Source organism: Triturus cristatus, chromosome 11 (assembly GCF_964204655.1).
Source record: "Triturus cristatus chromosome 11, aTriCri1.1, whole genome shotgun sequence".
NCBI lineage: Eukaryota > Metazoa > Chordata > Amphibia > Caudata > Salamandridae > Triturus > Triturus cristatus.
The window spans coordinates 891,477,903-891,502,250 of NC_140594.1; the positions used below are offsets into that span (position 1 = coordinate 891,477,903).

Consider the following 24,348-nt stretch of genomic DNA (forward strand, 5'->3'; position numbering starts at 1 on the left):
CTGCTAACGCGGCTTTTTGCCTGTTTTTGGATCATATTGCAGATTTAGCTGGTCGAAAATATCAGGAAGTGGTGTTTTCGAGTTATTTTTGCATGGGAACGCCTTTTCTGCATATCATTAGCGTTAGTTGTCGCTCTCATTTGTGGCGATTATTTTAGCAGAAGCTATCGCTCGAAAACTGCCAATATCTGCAGTTCTCACCAGGTTGAGAATGGGATGATAATTTAAAATCACAGAAAAAAGCATAGGTTTAATGACCATTAAAATTAGAAATTAGCATTTAAAAAACCTTTGAAATTCACTGAAAAAACCATAGGTTTCAGGCACGTTATAGTTAGAAATTAGCATTTAAAAAACTTTAGAAATTCACTGAAAAAACCATAGGTTTCAGGGACGTTCTAGTTAGTTGGACATTTCACTCGTACAAAACCATAGAAAATTCCCCGTTATAGTTAGTTCAGCTAACTATAACTCTCGCACCTGCAATGCACTGCTGATGATGTCACATATTACATCATTCATGACATGGTCAGTGACATCACTGATGACATCACTGATGACATTATCCAGTGACAGTGTTTTTCTTTAAAGTGTAAATATGTATTATATATATGCCAAGGTGTATTGAAGAATGATTAAGGTGCATGCGCACCAAAACGCGTTAGGGACAGGAACCAGTTGGGGCTGTGTTCGTGGTTCCAGGCAATAAAGATTTGTGATTTGCGGAGTAGCGTCTCTATGATCTGGGGCATCTGGTGTAATGGATGTACGCGGCCGGCTCCAAGCCGCGGTAGATGCACCGCCTGCTAAACACAGGACTGCGGGGCTGTGAATCCTCACAGCCTGTCAGCACGAGGAATTAACCTAATGGCACCAGGACAACAGCCCTGAAGCCCGCTGGAGGGCTGTGAACATTTTATCAAATTGGGGAGAAAGAAGATTTTGGCATAAATGACAGACCCTATTGGAAGGGTAGAGTTGGACTTTGATTCCCAGCATGCAACTCACTGGTGAGGGGATGTTACGAAGGGTAAATACAATTGAAGTAGTTACCGGACTTTGACAATCCCCCACGCTATTATTAAGGTGCATGTGCACTGAAACACGTTAGGGACAGGAACCAGTTGGGGCTGTGTTAGTGGTTTCAGGCAATAAAGATTTGTGAAAATCATACCTCCCGGAGTAGCGTCTCTATGATCTGGGGCACCTGGTGTTATATATATATATACACACACACGCTCTCTCACACTCTCACTCTCTCACACTCTTGTACTTTCCAACAATTCAGGCAGGAGACTCCCAATTTTTTTTAAGCTAAAGCAGGTTTATTTCCACTGTTTCCTGAATAAAATGACCTCTACTTCAGTGGGGAAAATAAGTTTTCCCGATTTTTTTTTTTTCTTTTTTTTTTTTTAGCAATCCCTCCCACTTTCCTAAAACATTGGCATGTGTGGAGGGGCTTTCAGCCATTTCTCTTCATCCATTGATGTGTTTTGTCTTTTTCCTATTGAGGAGGGGATGGTGGCTCCCCCAGCAGTTTAAGTTTATGAAAAGCATGACAAGTTGGAAGCATTAACAAATCATAGCAGCCAATGCCATTGGCTGTACCAGTTGTTTTCTTTTCTGTTATTGTGCTTGTTTTATTCCTCTACACCCCACACACTGGCATAGGCCCCTTAACCATTTTCCTCATGTTATAGAAAACCACCCACGACCTCCCTAACCAAAATTATTTTTCCTACCCATGCTCCCTCACTGTTCCCCACAATGTTCTACACATGCCTGACAGCCGCCTCTATTTCCCCTATTTCTCCCCCCTGGTTAACCACCCCTCTGTCTTCTTCTCACAATCGCAAGCTTAAATTTTGAATCCTTTCGGTGGGCCTAATTCTGTGCCATTCTCTGGCATCCTACAAGAGTCTTTAAGCACGCTGTACAGCGGTAAATATAAGCAGCCGGCCAGTGTGACCTCCAGAGCCGACATATTCTCGGTGCTGCTTATATTGAGCTAAACTGTTAATGATGGTAACGGCGTGGCCCAAGATGCCTAAATTGCTGTTTCATGCTTCGCTATTCATACATTGCAATGTTTGTCTCCACGAGATGGTTCAATATTCTAACCCTACAGGTTTACCTGCTTCACGAGATGGCTCAAACACCCAAACCGTTTTTAAATGTGTTGAATGTGTGAAGTTTATGCTCATGTGGCAGAAGAAATGAATATTTGTGCATGCTGCTACTGACTTATTTTCTTTATTGAAAGTTGAGGTTAGGCTTCGATAATTGTCTGTATTTTTTCTGTAAGTGTTACCCTTTTCTTAAATAGTTTCATATCATTGTTTTGCGGACTGTGGGACTGATTTCATATGTGATAAGCATCAGTGCTTCTGCAATGCACCTTCGTTGTACAGTTATTTTTCATTCCAAAATCCTTCTCTGATCAACACTGTACAGTGTTGTTCTTATGATCTTTAAAGTTACTAGATTTAGGTTTCTTGCTGCAGTCCTCCCAGCCTCTCTGCCAGACTCGGAAGTCTCAGAGAAGCAGGCTCAAGCCTCCCTGTTTCAAAGTTTCACAGTTAATACGGCAATTCACTAGTATCGACATGGCCACCTTGCTTCTATAGTACTCGCCTATGTGAAAGTTATTGGCTTTGTCAAAAAAAAATCTTTTAAAGTTGCTGCCCAGTGTGTGTCCTAATGCTGTACGATCCCGCCCAAAACAGTTGCCAAAGCCTATAGGTCCCAAAGGAAAGACTTATTGGCTATGCCAATACTTGTTTAGACATAGTAGTTCCAAATATAGGGACTCATTTAGAGTTTGGTGAATGGGTGCGCCATCACAAACATGATAGATATCTCATATAAATGATTACAAGAGCATTAGGGTACATTGCACTTATAATAAGGCAGACCTGATGTCTGTCAAGGTTTTTGACAAAGTACCGATCCGCCAAAATCTAACCCAGCTCCATAATTTTCATGAAATCTACTTTATCTTGAAAATGCACTCCAAATCTGGTTACATAAAAGGCATGATTCACAAAGCTCTTTGCACAATCCCTGGGAGGGAAGAGACACATTGTTAATGTTGGATGAAAAGCATGAACAATGGGCTCAGTGAGGTATCGAATGGCAAGCCCCAGCATTAGTTTAATTTGTTTTTTACCTTTCTGAAATTTGAATGCATTGTGTGAATTATTTGTTCACTTTTTGTATGCTTTTTATTGATTCCTTAATAGTTGTGAAACTTTTGTCATCAAGTTTGTTGTCAAGATTGTGTGTGTGTAGTCTTTTCCTATCTTACCAATCCTGATTGAACTGGCATTTACGTGTAATTGAAATTCACTAACCCTGTGTCCATGCCCACTTTTACACAGGACTTCTATAATTAAGATAAGAAAATCTTTCTTCTCTGTCTGTCACTTTATACACATGTGGGCTTCTTTTTCTGCTTGGTCAGTCTCCACACATGCTCATTGCTCCACCCTGTCTCTGTTCAAGAGTTTTTACATACTGCTGAGCACTTTGCACCCCAGCTGTAAGTTTCCCCAATGCAGGTGGTTATTGGTTTCTGCCCTGTTGAACATTACAGAAAGCAATCCTTATGAACGTTTTGTCTTTTAGCATTTAAAAAAAACATTCTGGCTCTATTGAATCTGTCTAATTAGTCTCCCTTTTGCTGTTTGAGTGTACTGCAACCTTCCATGATTTCGCCAGTTCTTGACCTGGTGTGTTATATATTACATGAACATTTTTTATTCTCTGAGTGAATTATTTCCCCCCACTGCTGTGAATGTAAAGGCCCTATTGATCGGTGACTTCCGGATATGAAAGTGGTCTTGAAGACAGATTGGTTTTGTATGTTTATAAGTTTAGCTACTGTTTTAGTGCCCGTTACGTCATATTTTCCGCAAGTGAACATAGTGTGGTGTTCATCAACAACTTTATTTGTATGTTGTGTTGTGCTGAAAGTTGGTAGAACACCTCTGTTGTATCAAACCTCCACTACAACAAACCTGATTTATTTTGAACTCTCGTACCACATCTGAATTATTCTCTAAACTAGTGTGACTTTGTGGTTTTAATAGTCTGCGCACCACTGTTTTCAAAGTTCTTTGTTTGCACTGCAGTCCGAATACTTTATCTTCTTTCCCTTCACTTTTGACCTCGCTATGCTGTCTACATATTTTAAATGATTGTTTTAATTCAAAGTAAAAGTTTTGTATGTATTACCACTTGAATGAAAGGAAAATTACCCACCGATTTGTTCCAACCCTTTGCTTTCGCTGTCATGAATGATAATGGCAAACAGTAAAGTGAAATGTTTTAGAACCTACCCCCAAAAAGTAAAATGAAGTTATGGAGAAACAATTTTTCGGCTGATTTTGAAAGCTACTCGATCATTTATAAATTTGCCAAACCTTTCTAATTTGCCATTTTCATTCAAGATTCCACACATCTGTAAAGCGGAATAATTTAGTGTTCAATTATTGGCAGCAGGAAAAGAAGTAAAATGCCTTTACATTTTCACTGCATTTCTTGCACATTCAGAAAAAACACTCCTATAACTGCATTTCTGTAGGTTTTGTATTAACTACCTTATCTGATGGTGGGTGGGGGCCAGCTTATGATGATACCTGTGCTGTTGTCATCTCTGAGGCTGCACAGCATTCCTCCCTGATCCCTAGAAACTCATCCTTTTCTCTTCGTGCAGAAAGAGTCTTTTCACCAGATTGCCTTAGATCTTTTGTAGCTTTCTCCCTTGGAGTCTGTATTACAGGGGCATGGGATTCGAGGTTAGTATTTTAATGAAGCTGCGGTGTTCTACCCAAGTCTTCTATCCAATTCTTTATTGCAGAAAACACCCTTGTGTTGATTATTGTCAAAGGCTAATTGTGATGTTTATTTCCATGCATTACAACAATGATTGTTCCCTGGTTTGTTGCTGCAATCACATATTTGATTGAACGGCTAGCCATTGCAGGCTTACGTGACCAGATTCGGCTATCCGCTTTGGCTGGGGGATGCCTCCACGGTTTCAGAGAATTTGTACACACACATTTCAGTATTATACACCCTTTCAAGTCCTGGAATAAAAGAACACATTTAAAACAACCCTCCTCTGATAAAGGGAAACCTGTTTCTTTCGCCCAGCCTTCTTTCTTTTATTAATAATCAAAACGTCTTTCTTAATCTTTTTGAATATTTTATTTTGAGATGCTTGTTCTTTATACAGTTCATTTACATCTTTAGTGCAGTGAAGACGGCTGTGCACTTTTTGAATTTCTCAAGAAACCATATATCTTCTTATTCTGTTTGCATTTGTTGAAGCTTTTAGCTAAAGCACTATACTAAATATTTGAATGACTGGCTTTTGAATTTATATTCCTAGCTTCAAACAATAAACAATTGCAGTTCAAGTAATGTTTTATTTTGAAGGTATTGCAGTTTGTGAAAATTATTGATCAACTTTTATAATAGTGTTATTTCTTCCCTAAAGTGACGTGTTGATAAATCCATGTCCGTGCTATAGTGTCATCTAGTAGTGCAACTTAGTTTAATTTAGGCTTTTGTGGATGAGTATTTTAAATTAAATTACGATTGAACTCATTTTATTGTCCAAAATGTACTAAATAGAGATATCTCAATGTTGTTTTTTTTGCCCCCTCCCTAGGTTTCACTAGTTTTATGCGCAGCCCGGCTGGCGATATATTTAACTCTTTGCACTGTGAGATCTATCAAGACATGGACCAACCTCTCTGCAATTACTACATTGCGTCATCCCACAACACATATCTCACCGGGGATCAGCTTCTTTCTCAATCTAAAGTGGACATGTATGCCTGGGTATTACAGGACGGTTGTCGATGTATAGAAGGTATTTTCTATCTTACATTTTTTTCAATACGTTTCCTTGTTTTTTATATAACAACTACAGGTATTTTACTTAGTTTTATTTTAACTATTAACACGTATAAAGTTATTTTCATTACTACTTAACTGTTGTACCAATTTCTGACATAATGCAGTTCTAATAGGACTCCTATATTTTATAGTTGCTCTTGACCCTTTCTAATTGAATTGCCGTTCTTGAGACAAACATTTAGTGTAGCTCACATAAATCACTACCCTAATTTTTTTTAATTTTAGTTGCACATTTGGAGGGCTGGTTATCCTTACATAGCTCAGGTTTGGTGTTTTCTGCTGGGTAGTCCTCAAGACCATTTTTATTGGTCCTCACTGACAAGATCCCTGGTTTAGAAAATTACTTGGCATTCCTCCTCAGTGCCAACTTATTGACAAGGAGAAATGCTTGCTTATAAAGAATCCTTGATTTCTTCTCAACTAATCGTTTGTCAGCTACAGTATTCAATACTTCTTAAAACAATTGATATTCCTTTCTGACAGTAAATGTTTGGTAATTTTATAAGCTTGGGTTGGGGTTTAGTGGATTTATACAGCCATATAAAATTTGATAAAAGCATATGTTGCTTGTAGTATAATAAGTTCCTTGACTATAGAACACTTTACATGTGTTACTATCTTTGCCCATGTCATTGTTTCTCCTTTTACTTGAAAACAGCTTCATAAATTCACTGATCTATATTTCACATATGATATTGGAATATTTGTGGGATTTTTACAGACGGCGATTTTGGTTACCACCCACCAAGTCTTTATTAAACTTTGATGAGTGGATGGCCGAGATGTCCGTTCTACCTGAACTGAAAAAATGTACCTGAACTTGGGCATGATCCTTGTGTGTTAAATCCACACTTTTTGCCACTGGTGCTCAAAGCTGATTTGTCATAATGGAGTACGTGTGGAATCTCAGGGCTTGCGGGTCCAATCTTACATACCACGAATGCATAGCACTAGTGAATCTTCTGGAAACTCTCTGGGTTGTGTTAGGGTCCTTGGAGGCCCTGCCCTCTTCTGCGGGCGGACCTCTAGTGGCCTTCTGCCTGGTAATCACCATACAGAACCTTTTACAATCAGAAACATGCCCACCCTTATACTTAAGTGCAATACTCGAAGGACATGACCTGGCAGATGAAAGAAAGAGCCAGCGTGAACAGATATGGATTATCACATCCAATACCTCTCAGCTCGTGGAGTGACATCCAACTATAAACATTATCGCCCATCTGTCGCAGCAGTGGGTAAAATTCACTCAATGAGGGCCACTGTTTTTTTTTAAAACTATTTTCTACCTGTGCTTAGGCTTTTCATCTATTGTAAAAAAAAAAGTTCAACAATTTTGGTTTATGTTTGTAAACAAAAAGCAGAGCTTCTAAACAGTTCCATTGTTATGTGCTTTGGAGTGAAAGTAGCCCTCGTAAGTTGACATATTTATTTCTCGTTTTTTTTATCCATATCCCACACTACTCAAACATTTCCATAATTTTGTTGGCAATACTTGTTACATTTTTAAAGATGCCAATGGTATTTAAAACCATGAAAGCATTGCCTTTGGGTAGAGTAGCTGTTTTCTTTTTCAAAGCCATTTTCTCCTTATTGTTGAAATAATAGTTTAGTTATTAATTGATTTTGGGAAGACAAATGTTGCTTCTAGACAGGAAATTATGTTTTTATTTGGGTTTAGGCAAAATGTGTAGTTTAACCAACTGGAACTCAAATTTCATGATATTGCCCTGATAGTCCAAGACTACACGGATTTGCATTGGCAATGAGCAATGTTTGCACTGCCATTTCCATATTGCCTCGGGTTGCACCAATACATTTTACAATTGGAAGGCAGTGAAAACGTAGCTTTTGCATTTGTTGATAAGTGCAAATCTTCTTCCTCTTTTGGCATAACCAATATGAAAGATGGGAATTAACAAGTGACCTAAGGCACAAGATCAGCACCACTGTAAAATGTGTTCAGAGCCGCCTTAGACACTGCACAAATGTCAAGTGACAAAATTCCAGTTTTGACCAGGACATCTCACTGAAGATCCCGTCTAAATTTTGAAGCCGTTTTGACCCACTGCATTAGGACTTTGTTGGTGCCCAATTGACTGTACTTAGGCCTTTTTAGTGTGATGGGAGTTCTGCTCTATATCAAGCTCGGTCTGGTGGCTCAGTGAACTAATGCGTCCATTGCATTGTGTTCGACAACATGGTAACATGTTCAAATCCCAGCGGGTCCACTCAGCCTTTCATCCATCTGAGGTCGATATAATGAGTACCATTGAGTTGGGTACAATAAACATTTGTTATTCAGCGCCAAGATACCTCCGGGTGAACGTGTCCTTTACAAAATTGTTATCTCATATAAAGGGTTGCAATTCACTCAAGCATTTCTGACATGGTGACCCACTGTAAATTGCTCCCCAGGTCAAAATGTTGACAATCAACCTAATTACATTGTTCTTTGACCTGCATAAAGGGCTCCATGTGAAACTTAACAACAAATTATTCTTTAATCAGTGAACACAAATTTCTGGCAGACTATTAACGCTGTTGTTTTACATGCTCTGTCCACGTTTGTTTTACTTTTGCACATTTTATACACTTGAAAATTCTGCCACCACTTGCTTATAGTAAGTAGCACCCTGCTCATGGACTATTTTGAATGAAAATAATTCATCTTGTGATTGTTTTATGGGCCCCTTCCTTGTTTATTCTCACTGTGATTCAAGTTCTTTTTTGGGCATAGTTTACACAGTTAACAATGTGTTTTATAAATGACCTGCTAGGAACCATTGTTCCTTTTTTTTTTTTTACTATTTAACATTGTCCGTGTTCCTAGGGTTATTGGGTAGCTCCTTGCACGGACACACATATTCCACCCACTATAGACTCTATGTACTGCATGATTCTGCGTTACCCCTGTGGAAATAATTAATTGGAGCCAAAACAAATATGATGGTAGAGAAGGGGCAACAATGTACAGGAAACGGACTCGCAAAGCTTTTTGTAATTTTATAGTATGCATGATTGTTCTAACTTTCCGTGTCGCCTAATGATTTGTTCGGCTTTTTGGGGATTTGCTTACTTTGGATAATATAAGAAGTCGATCACCACCTACGTTGAATCCCAATTGTTTCTTATTTCCAGCAAACGCAGGTTACACTGACTGGCGGCTCAATACACTTTTGAAGAGATAAACCTGTATTTCTTTGAAATACACTTTTTCCCCCCAAAGTTTAATACAGCGCGAACTTGACCCGAAGGTATCGGGTATTAGAGCGCTTTACACGAGCACCAGTTGCGTTACATGAGGACACGTGCATTTTTGTTAGGTCACTTCTATTTAAAGATAAGTCATGCTTTTAAATGAGCTTAATATTTGGTTTTAGTGTTCTAATGGAAAACTCTTGAACTGCGTTCCCATCTTAACATGAATAAATTATGAAACCTACATCATTTATGAGGCTCATCCACCTTACACTTAGTTTACCCAACCAGTCAAGTCAAAGATAGCTTTATTCGATAACAGGTATCTTAAAAGCGTTAACATTCATACAAACATCAATAGAAATATGAGTTATCAAAAAGCAACAGTTACAAATATGCAAATCCATAAACACAAGATAAAAACTTGATACACAATAAAATTAATTCGATTCCAACTTGTATGCAAGATATTATATAAAGTGACAGTGCAATATAAATGAGCAGACCAATTGAGCTCAGGATAAAAATAATATGAAAACATGATAATTCACTCAGATGTTCCCCGTAAGAATTTAAACCTTATTATCCAAACGCAGCCAAGGTACTTTGCCACACCACAGGCAAAGAGGGTCCTTGCATCCGACTTCAGGATGCTCAAAGCAACACTGTGTTCATAGGTGCGCAATTGGCTGCAGATAGGTTTGAGCCATCTTGTTCTAGCCCTCTTATAGGCGGGGCAAGCAAACATAAGATGGGCCACACTCTCAGTTGGGGCCTTACAGCAGGGACAAACCGCTGTTGTCTGATGTGGGGCACTCCACTTTACAGTTAGCTCTTGTACTGGGAGTGAACCTACCCTAAACTGTGTGTAAAGTACACTATATCGTGGCGTCTGGATGAAATCTAAATATGGTTCTAAAAATATGCACTGCTTGTGGAGGTAAAATTCTTCTGTAAGCCTTCCTGATCGTGAATTGCTAAGCTCTTGGGCATCAACCCATGCCTAGTGTCGCTTTTTGAGATCAGCCTTACTAGGTGGGGTTTGAGTATCCCACGACTCCTTGAGGCCAAGCGCAAAAAGTGTTTTCTTGAGATTAAGCAACCAACTAATTCTTTGGTTGCCATCTAGGACCATCAATTCTGTGAGCGCGGAGGCATAGCTGGTAAGCTCAGGAGTCCATCGCAGACGGGCCCAGAATAACAAGGGCCGCAGCCTGGCTATGTCTCTAAAAGAACGCCTGCCCATATCGCTCATCAGGGGTTTTAGTGGTACATTGCAGGGGAGCATCACTAGATTTCTTAAGAATTTATGTTCAGATCTGCTAATTCCATCTACATTGTTGAAACCCCATAATTCGGCACCATAAAGGGCTGAACTAACTGCTTCAGCTGCATAGATTGTAAGAGCAGGAGCCACAGGTCTGCTCTACGAGGAGCGATGTTCTCTAGCTAATGCTCCTGCCGCACGTTTGTGGCTCAAAAGCATTTTGTCGATGTGGTGTCTCCAATGCATTTTCTCAGCGAGTCGAATGCCTAGATAATCGAACGTTGTGACTCGCTCTAAGCGGGTTCCATCTAAGGAAAAATAACCTCTATATGGCCTGTAGGGGTTAAACACCATAAGCTTGGTTTTAGATGCGTTAACAATCAGCCTCCTAGACTCACAAAAAAGATGAAATCTATCTAAGAGCTTTTGGAGCTCTGCCGGAGACTTGTATATAAGGAGTGTGTTGTCTGCGAAGAGCAGGGTAGGAACCCTATATCCTGCCAGAGCACGGGCATCAGATGGAAATTCTTGAAGAAAGCTAACCACCCCGTTCATATATAAAGAGAACAGGGTGAGTGCCATAACACAACCCTGGCGTACTCCTCTGTATACAGGTATCCCGTCTGTCTTCTGGTCTTGGGACCCCCACCTCACTTGGGCATAATTGCCCTTGTGAAGACGAATCAACAGATTCAGAACCATTGGTGAGATCCCCATATCATCTAGTAGATGCCCCAATTGGTAACGGGGTACCAGGTCAAAGGCAGTCTTCAGGTCAATAAAGGCCAAATAAAGACTTCCCTTGCCAATTACAACAACCTTCCAGTAGTTTAAAAGCAACCTAAATGCTTGATCCACCGTCCCTGTACAGACCCTGAATCCCGCTTGGTACTGGGAGAGGATATTCTCATCATCCACCCAATGCAACAACACCCTGCCAACTTCTTTCTGCATAGCATCAATCAAACTGATTGGGCAGTAGTTGGCAGGGTCATCCCTTGCACCTTTTTTTAAAATGGGTACCACCTTTGCACCTTTCCATGAGTCAGGTACTGCACTGCTCTTTGCAATAGAATCAGGGCCGGACTGGGAACCCAAACCGGCCCTGGCAAAGTGCTCGGCAGGCCCCCCTGGGAGGTTGGGGTTGCCGCCGAGTTCTTTGCCAGGGCCGGTTTTCGGCCGATTTTGTTACAGGGCCGATTTTGCAGCTATGCTGCAAAAACAGCCCTGTTACAAAAACGGCCCCCAGAGGCTCAAAACCGGCCCCCACCCGTGCGGCGCACCGGGGGATTGCCCGGTGCCCGCTACGGCCTGTCCGCCCTGAATAGAATTTATTAAAAGCCTAATATAGTTTGCCCATTTAGGGGTATCTGCAAGAAAAAGGTCTCCCGGGAGGCCATCTGGTCCCGAGGCTTTTGCTGGAACTATTTTCTTTATGGCCACCTCTACTTCTTTTGGGGTGAAAAGGTCAATAGCACTCAAAATGGGACAGGCACCTAAATAGTTATCTGATCCATCTTGGCAAATTGAATTAGTCCCAGAGTAAAGTTTCCCAAAATGATTATACCAGTCCTGGCTTGTAACATGATTAGGAATTAAATCAGGGTCTTTATTACCTGACCACCTAACCATATTCCTAAAAAGACTAGGATCCCTGGCACTTGCATCCTTTAAGTTCTGTCAGTGAGTCTCATTCCACTCAAGCTTTGCGTGATTAACAGCATTTTTGTAATCCTTTCTAGTTTCTCTTATTAAGAAACAATTTCAGCTTTTTATTGCTAAAATCAGAGCCTTTTTCTTCTGTCTGCAATCCCCATTAAATCAAGCCTGGCGATTTTTACGGCATGCCCCTGATTTTCCAACATGGTTCGCTATGATAAAAAGGACCCCATCTGGGCTATAATTCTTTCATATAATTCTGGGATCTTTAGCAAACCATCCGTTTCGCTAAGGACCTCCCGCAATTTGAGGGTATTTTCACTGAGGGTGTGCCTAATGTCAGCCATTTGGGATTCTTGGGCAGCAACTCTAGGCCATTTAAGGTACCTTCTACAATTCGAGGAGACCAATTATTTTGTCATCATAAGAGAGCCTGCACCCTGGTTTAGGGGAAAAGAAAGAGCCATAGGGGTTTCCATAATCAGACTTAATGTGTTATGATCACTATCAGTAGAAGGACCCACTACCATATCTAATATGTTTCTCCAAAGTCTAACGTCAACTAATATGTAGTCGATTCGAGAGGGACAAGTCACTCTGTTATATGTGTTAGCTCCTGCAGCGTCAGAGGGAGTTCTACCGTTTACAGCCCTTAGTCCGATTTCTAAAGTGAGTGCACTAATTTGGATTGCTACCCAACCAGTCTATTTTGCATATTTTATTCTAACACGCAATGACCACTGATTTTAGAAAGAGCATTGGCAAAGGCAGTAGTTCTGGCCTTGGCAAGCTGGTTCAACGGTAAAGAGTTTTATTACAAAGTTAAAAATAATAATTGATACAGAGTCAAAACTATGAAGGCTCTCAACTGTATAGTTATACAGAGTATGTCAAAATCAGAACCCATTCTAAGTGTCAATGAGCAGCAAGATCAGGAAAAAGCTGAGCATCATCCCTAATAAAACAGGAAAGTTTTTTAGCTGACTCCCTAAATCAAGGGTTTTTATCCACAGTTCTTGCATAGAAAATTATGATTTCTGTGATTCATCATGGTGTGAATCAATGTATAATTTCTTCAGCAAATCGGAGCACATGAAAAAGAAAAATCCTAATACCTCAACACCTAAGCACTAACCCACTACATAAATAATTATTCAATACCCCTATGAAAATATTTCCAGGAGCTGTTCGAACAAAACAAGATACATTTACAGTGCCATGCTATGTAAATAAATCGGTCTCAGTAAAGAAACGTAAAAACATGGCAACATGTTGCCAGTGACATCCGAATTAGAGAAAATTCATTGTGAGTAGAACCAAAAAAACTGTGGAATTATCCTAATACACTACTTCTTGACTGTATGCTGCCTGCTTTTGGGGAGAGAATGGGTGCCGGGGAGAGGAAGCACAGAGTTAGTGACAGAGATGACTTCCATCTTTATCAAGATGGTGTTTTACACACTAATGTGGCCTAATTAATACATATTAGAAAACACATTTCTACACTGCATTAAAAACTTGTTTAAAAAACAATTGTAATAAATCATCTGTACATGTGAAATTGTGTGTATAAGTGCATACTGCACATTTTTAATAATGCACACAAATGTAAATCCATATAATTCTTTTACATTACTGTGGCACTGAAGTGCACTACTCTTCCGATGGATGTACAGTGTACAGGTGTGAGCAGGCAAAATACTGTCACTGACTGCAAGAGCATCCTTGTTGAAGTGGGCTGACCTGGTGCCCAGGCTGTAGTCTGTGTTGAGTGGAAGCAAAATGTGAATGACAGTAGAACATGCCAATGAATGAAGAGGGATGCCCCACATGCCCTCTATAGATGTATATATGTATGTACTTTTCTGATGAATACTTCAAACCACAGATTCCTCACCTTGTGAATACCCCCAGATGCCAGGCTGGAACCTGAGAATATTTCTCAGCAATTCCCTCACACGTCGGCACGTGGGATCGAGCCTCTACACATCTGGTCTGTCCCGCCCCTATGTGACATTGGGACCCCTACATAGCCGTTACCTTTTCATGCTGATGTCTGCTTTTTTCTATCTGCGCCTCCAGACGTGAATCCTGAGCTTGCTTGTTCGCTCAAAATCTGTCAGTCCTCACAGAATATTTCCTAAAACTTTTCTAGACTGTAAGGGACTTGTCCCCTCGAAGAATGATATGTTTTAAGAAATACAAGGACTGCCACAAATAGATGTCAATGATGGACTCCCACAAGGTCTGTCTGTGGTGTCTGGTTCCAAACATGATTCAATTTCATGCGAGAAGTTCATGAAGATTATCCCGAAGGCCATTCGAGTTTGTGAAGCTAAGCTCTACTGCGTGGAACACTGTCAGAAAAACACAAGAAGGCCCAGTCATGGTCGAAGGTGCACATATGGTCCTGAGGCCGCTGTCTAGATCATTCCTCTTCAAAGTCAAGATTCTCTGGTAATTTGAAGAGGTCAAAGAAATGCGAGGTGTCAAGGCACCCCTCTCCTTTGTGCCCCAAATCCCATGATGAGTTGTGCTACTTCTGATGTATCCCCAAGTTGTGGCCTAGGTCTTGTGAGAAAGTGGCTCTGTATATACTGTTCCCTAATAGGTACAGGGTGTACAGAGTCCACAGTCCCCCAGAGGCTGATAGAGGTCAAAGTTAGGTATGACCTTACTCTCAAAAAGTGGTAGCTTGGTCGAGCAGTAAGGCAGTACCAGAGGACAGTGTAAAGCATTTATTGTACACACTCAGTCAGCAAATGGTTTCACACACTCAATAACTGAACTCTAGGCCAATGATTTGTATATATACAATATATGCTTGTTTTATTTTTAGAACCACAAAGGGGGTAAAAATATACTTTCTCAGAATGAGAGGTTGAATATAAATACTTTTGTTTCAAGCAATAAATTTGTGTAACCAGTCACAGTTGGTTGCAATAAACAATCCTATTTCCTAAACATACAATGCATTGAGCTCAATGGTAAATTCAGGTTATTTGTGATAAATTACTTTTTAGATTACTTTTGGAATTCCAGGTCTGGATCCTAGAACCAGCCTGGGGTCAGTATTCAGAATCAAGTGATGAAAGTCGACTTAATAACTGTAATGATTTTTAAATAACATTTAGCTATTTCAAAAGTTAGCACTTAGAAAATATTTCACAGAAAACATTCAATGGATCTCTATGGCAAGAAATTCAAATTGCAGGTAGAGTACTTTATCGTTACTTTAGTAATCCAGGACTGGGTGCCTAGACCCAGGACTGGGGTCCTTATCAAAAGCAGGTAAGTAATTTCGTTTGCAGAAATGGTACGATTTTAAAAGAATATTTCAAATTTGCAAAAGTAGACACTTAGAAGAAATTTCACAGAAAAGCAGACAATGGTTTCCTATGGGAGAAAAATGAGTTAGAAGTAAGTATAGTTGTGAACACTTTTCAGAGTCAGGGCTGGGCACCAAGATCCAGCACTGGGAGCTCACCTAAGAGCAGGTGAGTAAATTCGTTTTTGTCACTTGGCTGATTTTTAGTGAATATTTGCAGTTTTGAAAAGTTCACACTTAGAAGATTTTTCAAGAAAAAGCCAGTCAATGTTACCCTATGAGGAAAATGAAGTTAGCGGTTTAAGGGTAAGTACTCGACTGGCAGAGTTGAAATTCCGGGCATAGACTCAGGGGTCCCCCAGTGTCAGGTAGGTACAGTTGGTTCACCCTCAGCGGTTTCAGGACGGCCGGGTGCAGAGTGAGTTAGGCCCAATGTTATCCTATGAGGGATAGGGGGGCCTTGGTTGGTGGCTGCTGTCTGGCAAGCCACGCGTCTGTGGGAGCTGGGCTCCTGGTCACTTACTCAGGGCAAGTGGGGAAGTAAGTTAGTGTAGAGAGTGCACTGCCAGGGCCACTCGGGCGGCTGGGTGCAGGGTGCTTTTGAGCCTTCGGGCGCTCAATGGAAGTCAATGGGAATGTTCCGGTTTGGAAAAAGGCTGCAGGCTCGGGGACGAGGATGTTTCCGGTGCCACCACCACTTCGAGGGGTAAGTTGGGTAGTTGTAGGTTAGGTGGGTACCCCGGGATTGGGCACAGGGGGCCGCAGGGCTCCGGGTGCAGGGGTGCCTTTTGACGTCGGGAATCTTACCCTCTGGTTGATCGCGGCTGGGGTGGCACTCGGTTCTGAGGCTGCAGGCTTCGTCCAGGATGTCGAGGGGGGTCCTTGGGTGCCGGACTCGGGGTCACAGTCGCCGTGGGGTCGTCCTCAGGGTCTTTGTCCACTCCGGCACTGGCCAGGCTTGGCTGGTGCAGAGTGTGTTGGGTCCGCGGTTCCGGGCTGCTGCCAGGAGCTAGGAATAGGTTTCTCGAGTAGAGCCTCTACTCATGGGAGTCCCAGGGAATCAGAGGTCAAAGGTAGCCAGGTCCTCCGGGGTTTTTGAGGTTGCTGGCCACAAGAGATGCCGCGCTGGAGCAGGAGCAGGTTCGAGGGTCGACAGGCCGGTAGGGCTGGGGCCAAAGCAGTTGGTGTCTTCCTCTTTTTAGCAGCTGCAGGGCAGGTCTTTTTTCTTCTTGCTCTTCTTGTAGGTTTCTATCTGGAATCTGGGGAAGGAAGGTTCAGGGGGCCCCTAAATACTAGATTTAGGGGCGTTACAGGTAGGTGAAGGCCAGGGACCAATGGGTCCTTGTCCTGGGGTGGGTACACCCCCTATCCTGCCTCTCTCCTGTGGGAGGAGGGCAGTAGCCTAATCCTGATAGGGTAGGGCCTCCCATCTTCAAGATGGCGAGAGCCCGGAGATGTGCTTCACCTCGCCTCCCCCACCTGAGGGGTGGGGTGGGCAGGCTGGCACATCCCCTGTCCTTGTATGGGGTTTCCGGCCAAGCTTCCTGCCAGAGTGGGGGGTTGCAGTGGCCTGGGGAAACTCCAACTGGCGGCATGCCTTTGAAGCTTCCCTTTGCTCATCCTGGGGGAGGAGATTTCTCACCTCACCCAGGATGTGCATTGTTGCAGGCCCGGGAGAGCAGGGGCTCTCCCACCCAGGGGTCCAGCAACGTGTCTGCTGTGTGGCAGCCTGGGCAGCCTCAGAGCAGACGTGGATTGTAGGTTAGCTGTAAGGGGGCATCTCTAAGATGCCCTCTGGGGTGCTTAGTACATTAAATCCCACACTGGCATCAGTGTGGGTTTAATGTGCTGAGAAGTTTGATACCAAACTTCCCAGTCTTCAGTGTTGCCCTTATGGTGCTGTGGAGTTCGTGTTTGACGAGCTCTCAGCACCATGTACTTGTAAAAGGCAGCACTGTACTTACAGTGCCCAGGAATGGACCTGGGTACTGTAGGGGCACAGGGCTCCTGCTCCTGTGCCCACACCATAGGCATAAGGCACCCAGCCAGAGGGGTGGCTGACATATGCCTTGGCAGTATAGGTAATGGGCATGGCACACAGAGATGTGTGCCATGTCGACTCTTTGTTTTGTCCTGCACCCAGACACTCAGCCTGCAAAGGCAGTGTGTGTGTGTAAGGGTACAGGGCCTCTAAGGGTGGCACAATGAGTGCTGCAGCCCTTAGAGGCCTTCCCTGGTCACAAGGCCCTGGGTACCTAGGGTACCATTTACCAGGGGCTGACATGTGGCCAGGGTTTGCCAATTGGGAGTTTGTGTGTTTTAAGGAAGGAACATAGGCCCTGGGCACCTGATTGGCAGGAGCCCAGGGCACAACAAGGGAAAGTGCATCAGCTATTAGGCAAAAAAAAGGGGGGGTTACTGCAACAGAAACCCACTTTCTCACACAAGCCCCCCCCAGCCCAAAGGCCAGGAGACTTCTGCCAAAGCTGGGAGAGTCTACCTAGTCTTTCAGGCGAGGAAGAGTTGGGGAAGTGGTTTGAAAGTTGCAGGGCCTACTCTGCCTTACATCCTTCTGCCTAGGTCAGTCCCTTTGGGGAGCTGGCCTGTCTTATTAGTTTCAGGACCTAACTCCCAAGGCTCCTCTCCTTGTCTTTTACTGTCCTGGTCCCATCTTTCTATTTTGGGTTTAGAGGTGTATACCTCGGTAGTTTCTAACCTAGCCAGGGCTAGGCCCAGCTTACCCACAGAGGCTACCCACAGCTTGAGCAACCCCACCATGACCAATAAGGTCAGGGGGCCTGACTTGCTATTTGGCAGGGGGTTAGGCCACCATGCCAAGGATAGGGCTGCCATGAAGGCTAACACCCAGCAGAGGCTGCTGACAGCTGTCAGTGCCCAGTACCATACCTTTAGCTCCTGACTGGCAAGTGAGGGGGCTATTTTATAGTTCTCTTTGGGTCCTGGCTGTTGGTCTGTTTGAGGATAGGGGGTCCCTACTCTTGGTAGGGAACACCCCTCCTCTACCCCTTGTTCTGCCACCTGAGGAACCACTAATTCAGGCTGGACAGTTGCCTGACTAGTCAGGTCTTGCTGTTGGCTAGGGGGGGCTTTACCAGTGCCATTGTGGGAGTTTTCCCTTACTGGGATAGAATCTCCCTGGCTCTCTGGAACTGTGGCTAACAGTTGCCCACCTTTCCTACCCTGTTTCTTCTCACTCTTTTGGGACTCAGCTGCACTGACTGCAGGTTGAGCCCCCACAGGTTCTTTGGGCGAGGCCTGGCATTGGGCCAGCACCTCTCTTTGGCTCAGTTCCACATCTAAGTGATCATTCCCCAAGAGACAATCAAGGGGGAGGTTTTTACTGACTATCACTTTCCTCCATCTAAGGGACCCAGCTGTGGCTAGGGGCACGATAGCCACAGGCCTAACAGTGACTCCCCCTGGGACAGTTCTTACCCTTCTTGTTTCCCCTGAGACATATTGGTGTGGGAATACCAACCTGTCATGTACCACAGTGTGACTGGCACAGGTATCTCTCAGGGCAGTGGCTGGGATTCCATTCACCAGTAGGTGGTGGAAGTGTCTACTTCCTTCTGGGATCTCCAGCTTGCTTCTTGGGCCCATTCCCCAGTTGAAAGCTAGGAGGACTTCCTCATCTGAGGACCCTCCCTCCCAAGCTACACTGGCAACCCCCGGGGCTACACTAGTCACCCCTGGAGCTGTACTAGGAACCTTATTTTTAGGACAGCTAGAGTCCTGGGTGTGGTGTCCAGCCTTCTGACAGTTGAAACACCATATTCTGTTGGGATCCCAATTCTTACCTTGGTACCCTGGTTTAGTTTGTGAGGTGTCTTTGGGCCCACCCTCCTGGTCAGGTTTTTGGGGGGCTACCTGGGACTCCTTTCTTTTATCCACAAGGGGTTCACTCTCTTTCTTCTGGGGAGGTTTTGGGACCCCTTGGTTCTGGTCCCTCCCAGTGAACGTCCTAGTCACCCTAGTCTTGACCCAGTGGTCTGCTCTTTTTCCCAATTCTTGGGGGGATTTTAGACCTAGGTCTACCAAATGCTGATGCAACTTTTCATTTGTGCAGTTACTCAAAATATGTTCCTTCATGAATAAATTGTACAATCCAGTAAAATCCTGCACACCATGTCCAGCTAACCAACCATCCAGTGTCTTCACTGAGAAATCTACAAAATCAATCCAGGACTGGGTCTGGGTTTTGTGAGCCCCCCTGAATCTAATTCTATACTCCTCAGTGGTGAATCCAAATCCCTCAATCAGAGCTTTCTTCATGAGGTCATAGGATCCTGCTTCTGGCCCAGAGAGAGTCAGAAGCCTGTCCCTGCAGTTACCAGAGAACAGTTCCCACAGGAGTGCCCCCCAGAGAGGTTTCTTTACTTTCCTGATATCACAAGCCCTCTCAAAGGCTGTGAACCATTTGGTGATATCATCACCTTCCTCAAATTTAGGGACAATTCCTTTGGGGATTTTAAGGTCAGAAGTTTCCTCCCTATCCTTGTTTTTATTATTGCTGCCACCATTGATGGGTGCTAAACCCATCTCTCTCCTTTCCTTTTCTAGAGCCAGGAGCCTGGACTCTAGATCTATTCTTTTGGCCAGCCTCATAAGGCTGTCCTCTTCACTGGGGGGACCCCCAGTGTTGTCTCTGGGACCAGAGCCACCTGTGTGGTCTCTAGGTGCCCAGATGCTATGTCTTGAGTTGGAGGGTATGGGTGCCATCTCCTCCCTAGGGAATAGTATGGGGAGGTTGCTGTCCTCCTCCCCTGTTTCCCTTTCCTCATCTGACTGGCCATCACCATGTTCAGATGGGTGGTCTTTAGCATACTCAGCCAGGAGCTCCTGGAGCCCTTGTTTGGTTGGATGCTGACCCATTTGTAAATTTTTGAGTTTACATAAGGACCTCAATTCCTTGAAAGACAAGTGTAAGTAAGGTGTGAGGTCGAGCTCCTCCACCAGGTCCATGTTATTATTATCACTAATAGCTGGGTTTGTTTGAGACATTCTAACCTGACAGTTCTAACCTTCTACCCTGACTATAGTGACTTTTATTTTTCTAAAATTCTAATGGGACTTAAGCAAGGCCCTAGCAAGACTTTTAGTAATTTTGGAAAAACCAATCAGAATTCTAAAGGCAATTTTTAAGAGTTCTGTCGTGTGATCAGATGGTAACCAAGTAGTCCAACAAATGCAAGTTTGTATCCCACCGCTGCCACCAATGTGAGAAAGTGGCTCTGTATATACTGTTCCCTAATAGGTACAGGGTGTACAGAGTCCACAGTCCCCCAGAGGCTGATAGAGGTCAAAGTTAGGTATGACCTTACTCTCAAAAAGTGGTAGCTTGGTCGAGCAGTAAGGCAGTACCAGAGGACAGTGTAAAGCATTTATTGTACACACTCAGTCAGCAAATGGTTTCACACACTCAATAACTGAACTCTAGGCCAATGATTTGTATATATACAATATATGCTTGTTTTATTTTTAGAACCACAAAGGGGGTAAAAATATACTTTCTCAGAATGAGAGGTTGAATATAAATACTTTTGTTTCAAGCAATAAATTTGTGTAACCAGTCACAGTTGGTTGCAATAAACAATCCTATTTCCTAAACATACAATGCATTGAGCTCAATGGTAAATTCAGGTTATTTGTGATAAATTACTTTTTAGATTACTTTTGGAATTCCAGGTCTGGATCCTAGAACCAGCCTGGGGTCAGTATTCAGAATCAAGTGATGAAAGTCGACTTAATAACTGTAATGATTTTTAAATAACATTTAGCTATTTCAAAAGTTAGCACTTAGAAAATATTTCACAGAAAACATTCAATGGATCTCTATGGCAAGAAATTCAAATTGCAGGTAGAGTACTTTATCGTTACTTTAGTAATCCAGGACTGGGTGCCTAGACCCAGGACTGGGGTCCTTATCAAAAGCAGGTAAGTAATTTCGTTTGCAGAAATGGTACGATTTTAAAAGAATATTTCAAATTTGCAAAAGTAGACACTTAGAAGAAATTTCACAGAAAAGCAGACAATGGTTTCCTATGGGAGAAAAATGAGTTAGAAGTAAGTATAGTTGTGAACACTTTTCAGAGTCAGGGCTGGGCACCAAGATCCAGCACTGGGAGCTCACCTAAGAGCAGGTGAGTAAATTCGTTTTTGTCACTTGGCTGATTTTTAGTGAATATTTGCAGTTTTGAAAAGTTCACACTTAGAAGATTTTTCAAGAAAAAGCCAGTCAATGTTACCCTATGAGGAAAATGAAGTTAGCGGTTTAAGGGTAAGTACTCGACTGGCAGAGTTGAAATTCCGGGCATAGACTCAGGGGTCCCCCAGTGTCAGGTAGGTACAGTTGGTTCACCCTCAGCGGTTTCAGGACGGCCGGGTGCAGAGTGAGTTAGGCCCAATGTTATCCTATGAGGGATAGGGGGGCCTTGGTTGGTGGCTGCTGTCTGGCAAGCCACGCGTCTGTGGGAGCTGGGCTCCTGGTCACTTACTCAGGGCAAGTGGGGAAGTAAGTTAGTGTAGAGAGTGCACTGCCAGGGCCACTCGGGCGGCTGGGTGCAGGGTGCTTTTGAGCCTTCGGGCGCTCAATGGAAGTCAATGGGAATGTTCCGGTTTGGAAAAAGGCTGCAGGCTCGGGGACGAGGATGTTTCCGGTGCCACCACCACTTCGAGGGGTAAGTTGGGTAGTTGTAGGTTAGGTGGGTACCCCGGGATTGGGCACAGGGGGCCGCAGGGCTCCGGGTGCAGGGGTGCCTTTTGACGTCGGGAATCTTACCCTCTGGTTGATCGCGGCTGGGGTGGCACTCGGTTCTGAGGCTGCAGGCTTCGTCCAGGATGTCGAGGGGGGTCCTTGGGTGCCGGACTCGGGGTCACAGTCGCCGTGGGGTCGTCCTCAGGGTCTTTGTCCACTCCGGCACTGGCCAGGCTTGGCTGGTGCAGAGTGTGTTGGGTCCGCGGTTCCGGGCTGCTGCCAGGAGCTAGGAATAGGTTTCTCGAGTAGAGCCTCTACTCATGGGAGTCCCAGGGAATCAGAGGTCAAAGGTAGCCAGGTCCTCCGGGGTTTTTGAGGTTGCTGGCCACAAGAGATGCCGCGCTGGAGCAGGAGCAGGTTCGAGGGTCGACAGGCCGGTAGGGCTGGGGCCAAAGCAGTTGGTGTCTTCCTCTTTTTAGCAGCTGCAGGGCAGGTCTTTTTTCTTCTTGCTCTTCTTGTAGGTTTCTATCTGGAATCTGGGGAAGGAAGGTTCAGGGGGCCCCTAAATACTAGATTTAGGGGCGTTACAGGTAGGTGAAGGCCAGGGACCAATGGGTCCTTGTCCTGGGGTGGGTACACCCCCTATCCTGCCTCTCTCCTGTGGGAGGAGGGCAGTAGCCTAATCCTGATAGGGTAGGGCCTCCCATCTTCAAGATGGCGAGAGCCCGGAGATGTGCTTCACCTCGCCTCCCCCACCTGAGGGGTGGGGTGGGCAGGCTGGCACATCCCCTGTCCTTGTATGGGGTTTCCGGCCAAGCTTCCTGCCAGAGTGGGGGGTTGCAGTGGCCTGGGGAAACTCCAACTGGCGGCATGCCTTTGAAGCTTCCCTTTGCTCATCCTGGGGGAGGAGATTTCTCACCTCACCCAGGATGTGCATTGTTGCAGGCCCGGGAGAGCAGGGGCTCTCCCACCCAGGGGTCCAGCAACGTGTCTGCTGTGTGGCAGCCTGGGCAGCCTCAGAGCAGACGTGGATTGTAGGTTAGCTGTAAGGGGGCATCTCTAAGATGCCCTCTGGGGTGCTTAGTACATTAAATCCCACACTGGCATCAGTGTGGGTTTAATGTGCTGAGAAGTTTGATACCAAACTTCCCAGTCTTCAGTGTTGCCCTTATGGTGCTGTGGAGTTCGTGTTTGACGAGCTCTCAGCACCATGTACTTGTAAAAGGCAGCACTGTACTTACAGTGCCCAGGAATGGACCTGGGTACTGTAGGGGCACAGGGCTCCTGCTCCTGTGCCCACACCATAGGCATAAGGCACCCAGCCAGAGGGGTGGCTGACATATGCCTTGGCAGTATAGGTAATGGGCATGGCACACAGAGATGTGTGCCATGTCGACTCTTTGTTTTGTCCTGCACCCAGACACTCAGCCTGCAAAGGCAGTGTGTGTGTGTAAGGGTACAGGGCCTCTAAGGGTGGCACAATGAGTGCTGCAGCCCTTAGAGGCCTTCCCTGGTCACAAGGCCCTGGGTACCTAGGGTACCATTTACCAGGGGCTGACATGTGGCCAGGGTTTGCCAATTGGGAGTTTGTGTGTTTTAAGGAAGGAACATAGGCCCTGGGCACCTGATTGGCAGGAGCCCAGGGCACAACAAGGGAAAGTGCATCAGCTATTAGGCAAAAAAAAAGGGGGGGTTACTGCAACAGAAACCCACTTTCTCACAGGTCTCCATCCTCAGAACGTGCTCTGTCTCTTGTCCCGTTGCACCTCAACTTCCTAGGCTATTGGCGGTGCCACAACAACTCAGCAAATTCAAGAATGCCATGGACAGAATATTCGGTACCTGACTGAATACCTCTGGGGTGCTTTCAGGCCATAAAGATCAGAGGTGGCCTCCATTCAGTTTACCACTGGCAGATATTCCCCCTTGATCCAATTATGCCACTCAACCCAGTCTGGGAGTCCATCCTAACACCAGGCATGACGCCAAGCCTGCTGCCATTTATGGCACAACAACTGACACAACAACCCGAGTGCTGACAGCATTTATATTGGAAGGGGATCATGAAGTTCTTTAGGACTGAAGGTCAGCCACCACGGAGGTCCCAATCACGCCAACAACATCCCCAATCTGAGAGATTACCACACCACTGCATGATTCCTGACCCTGAAGATGATGAAAGCCATATTTGTGATGTTGAGAACCTATTCTTTGACCTACAATATGCCAGTGAACTTGATACATGCC

The 24,348-nt window shown here is 44.3% G+C and overlaps 1 protein-coding gene across 7 annotated transcripts in view; it reads left to right on the forward strand.

Annotated features, from left to right (window-relative positions):
- PLCH1 (phospholipase C eta 1) overlaps positions 1 to 24,348 on the forward strand; it is a 944,957-nt gene that overhangs the window by 635,670 nt on the left and 284,939 nt on the right. For all 7 annotated transcript variants that reach the window (XM_085634800.1, XM_085634805.1, XM_085634802.1 and 4 more), the window contains one exon: positions 5,678 to 5,881. In XM_085634800.1, the coding sequence (XP_085490926.1) occupies positions 5,678 to 5,881 (204 nt within the window). The remainder of the gene's footprint in view (positions 1 to 5,677; positions 5,882 to 24,348) is intronic.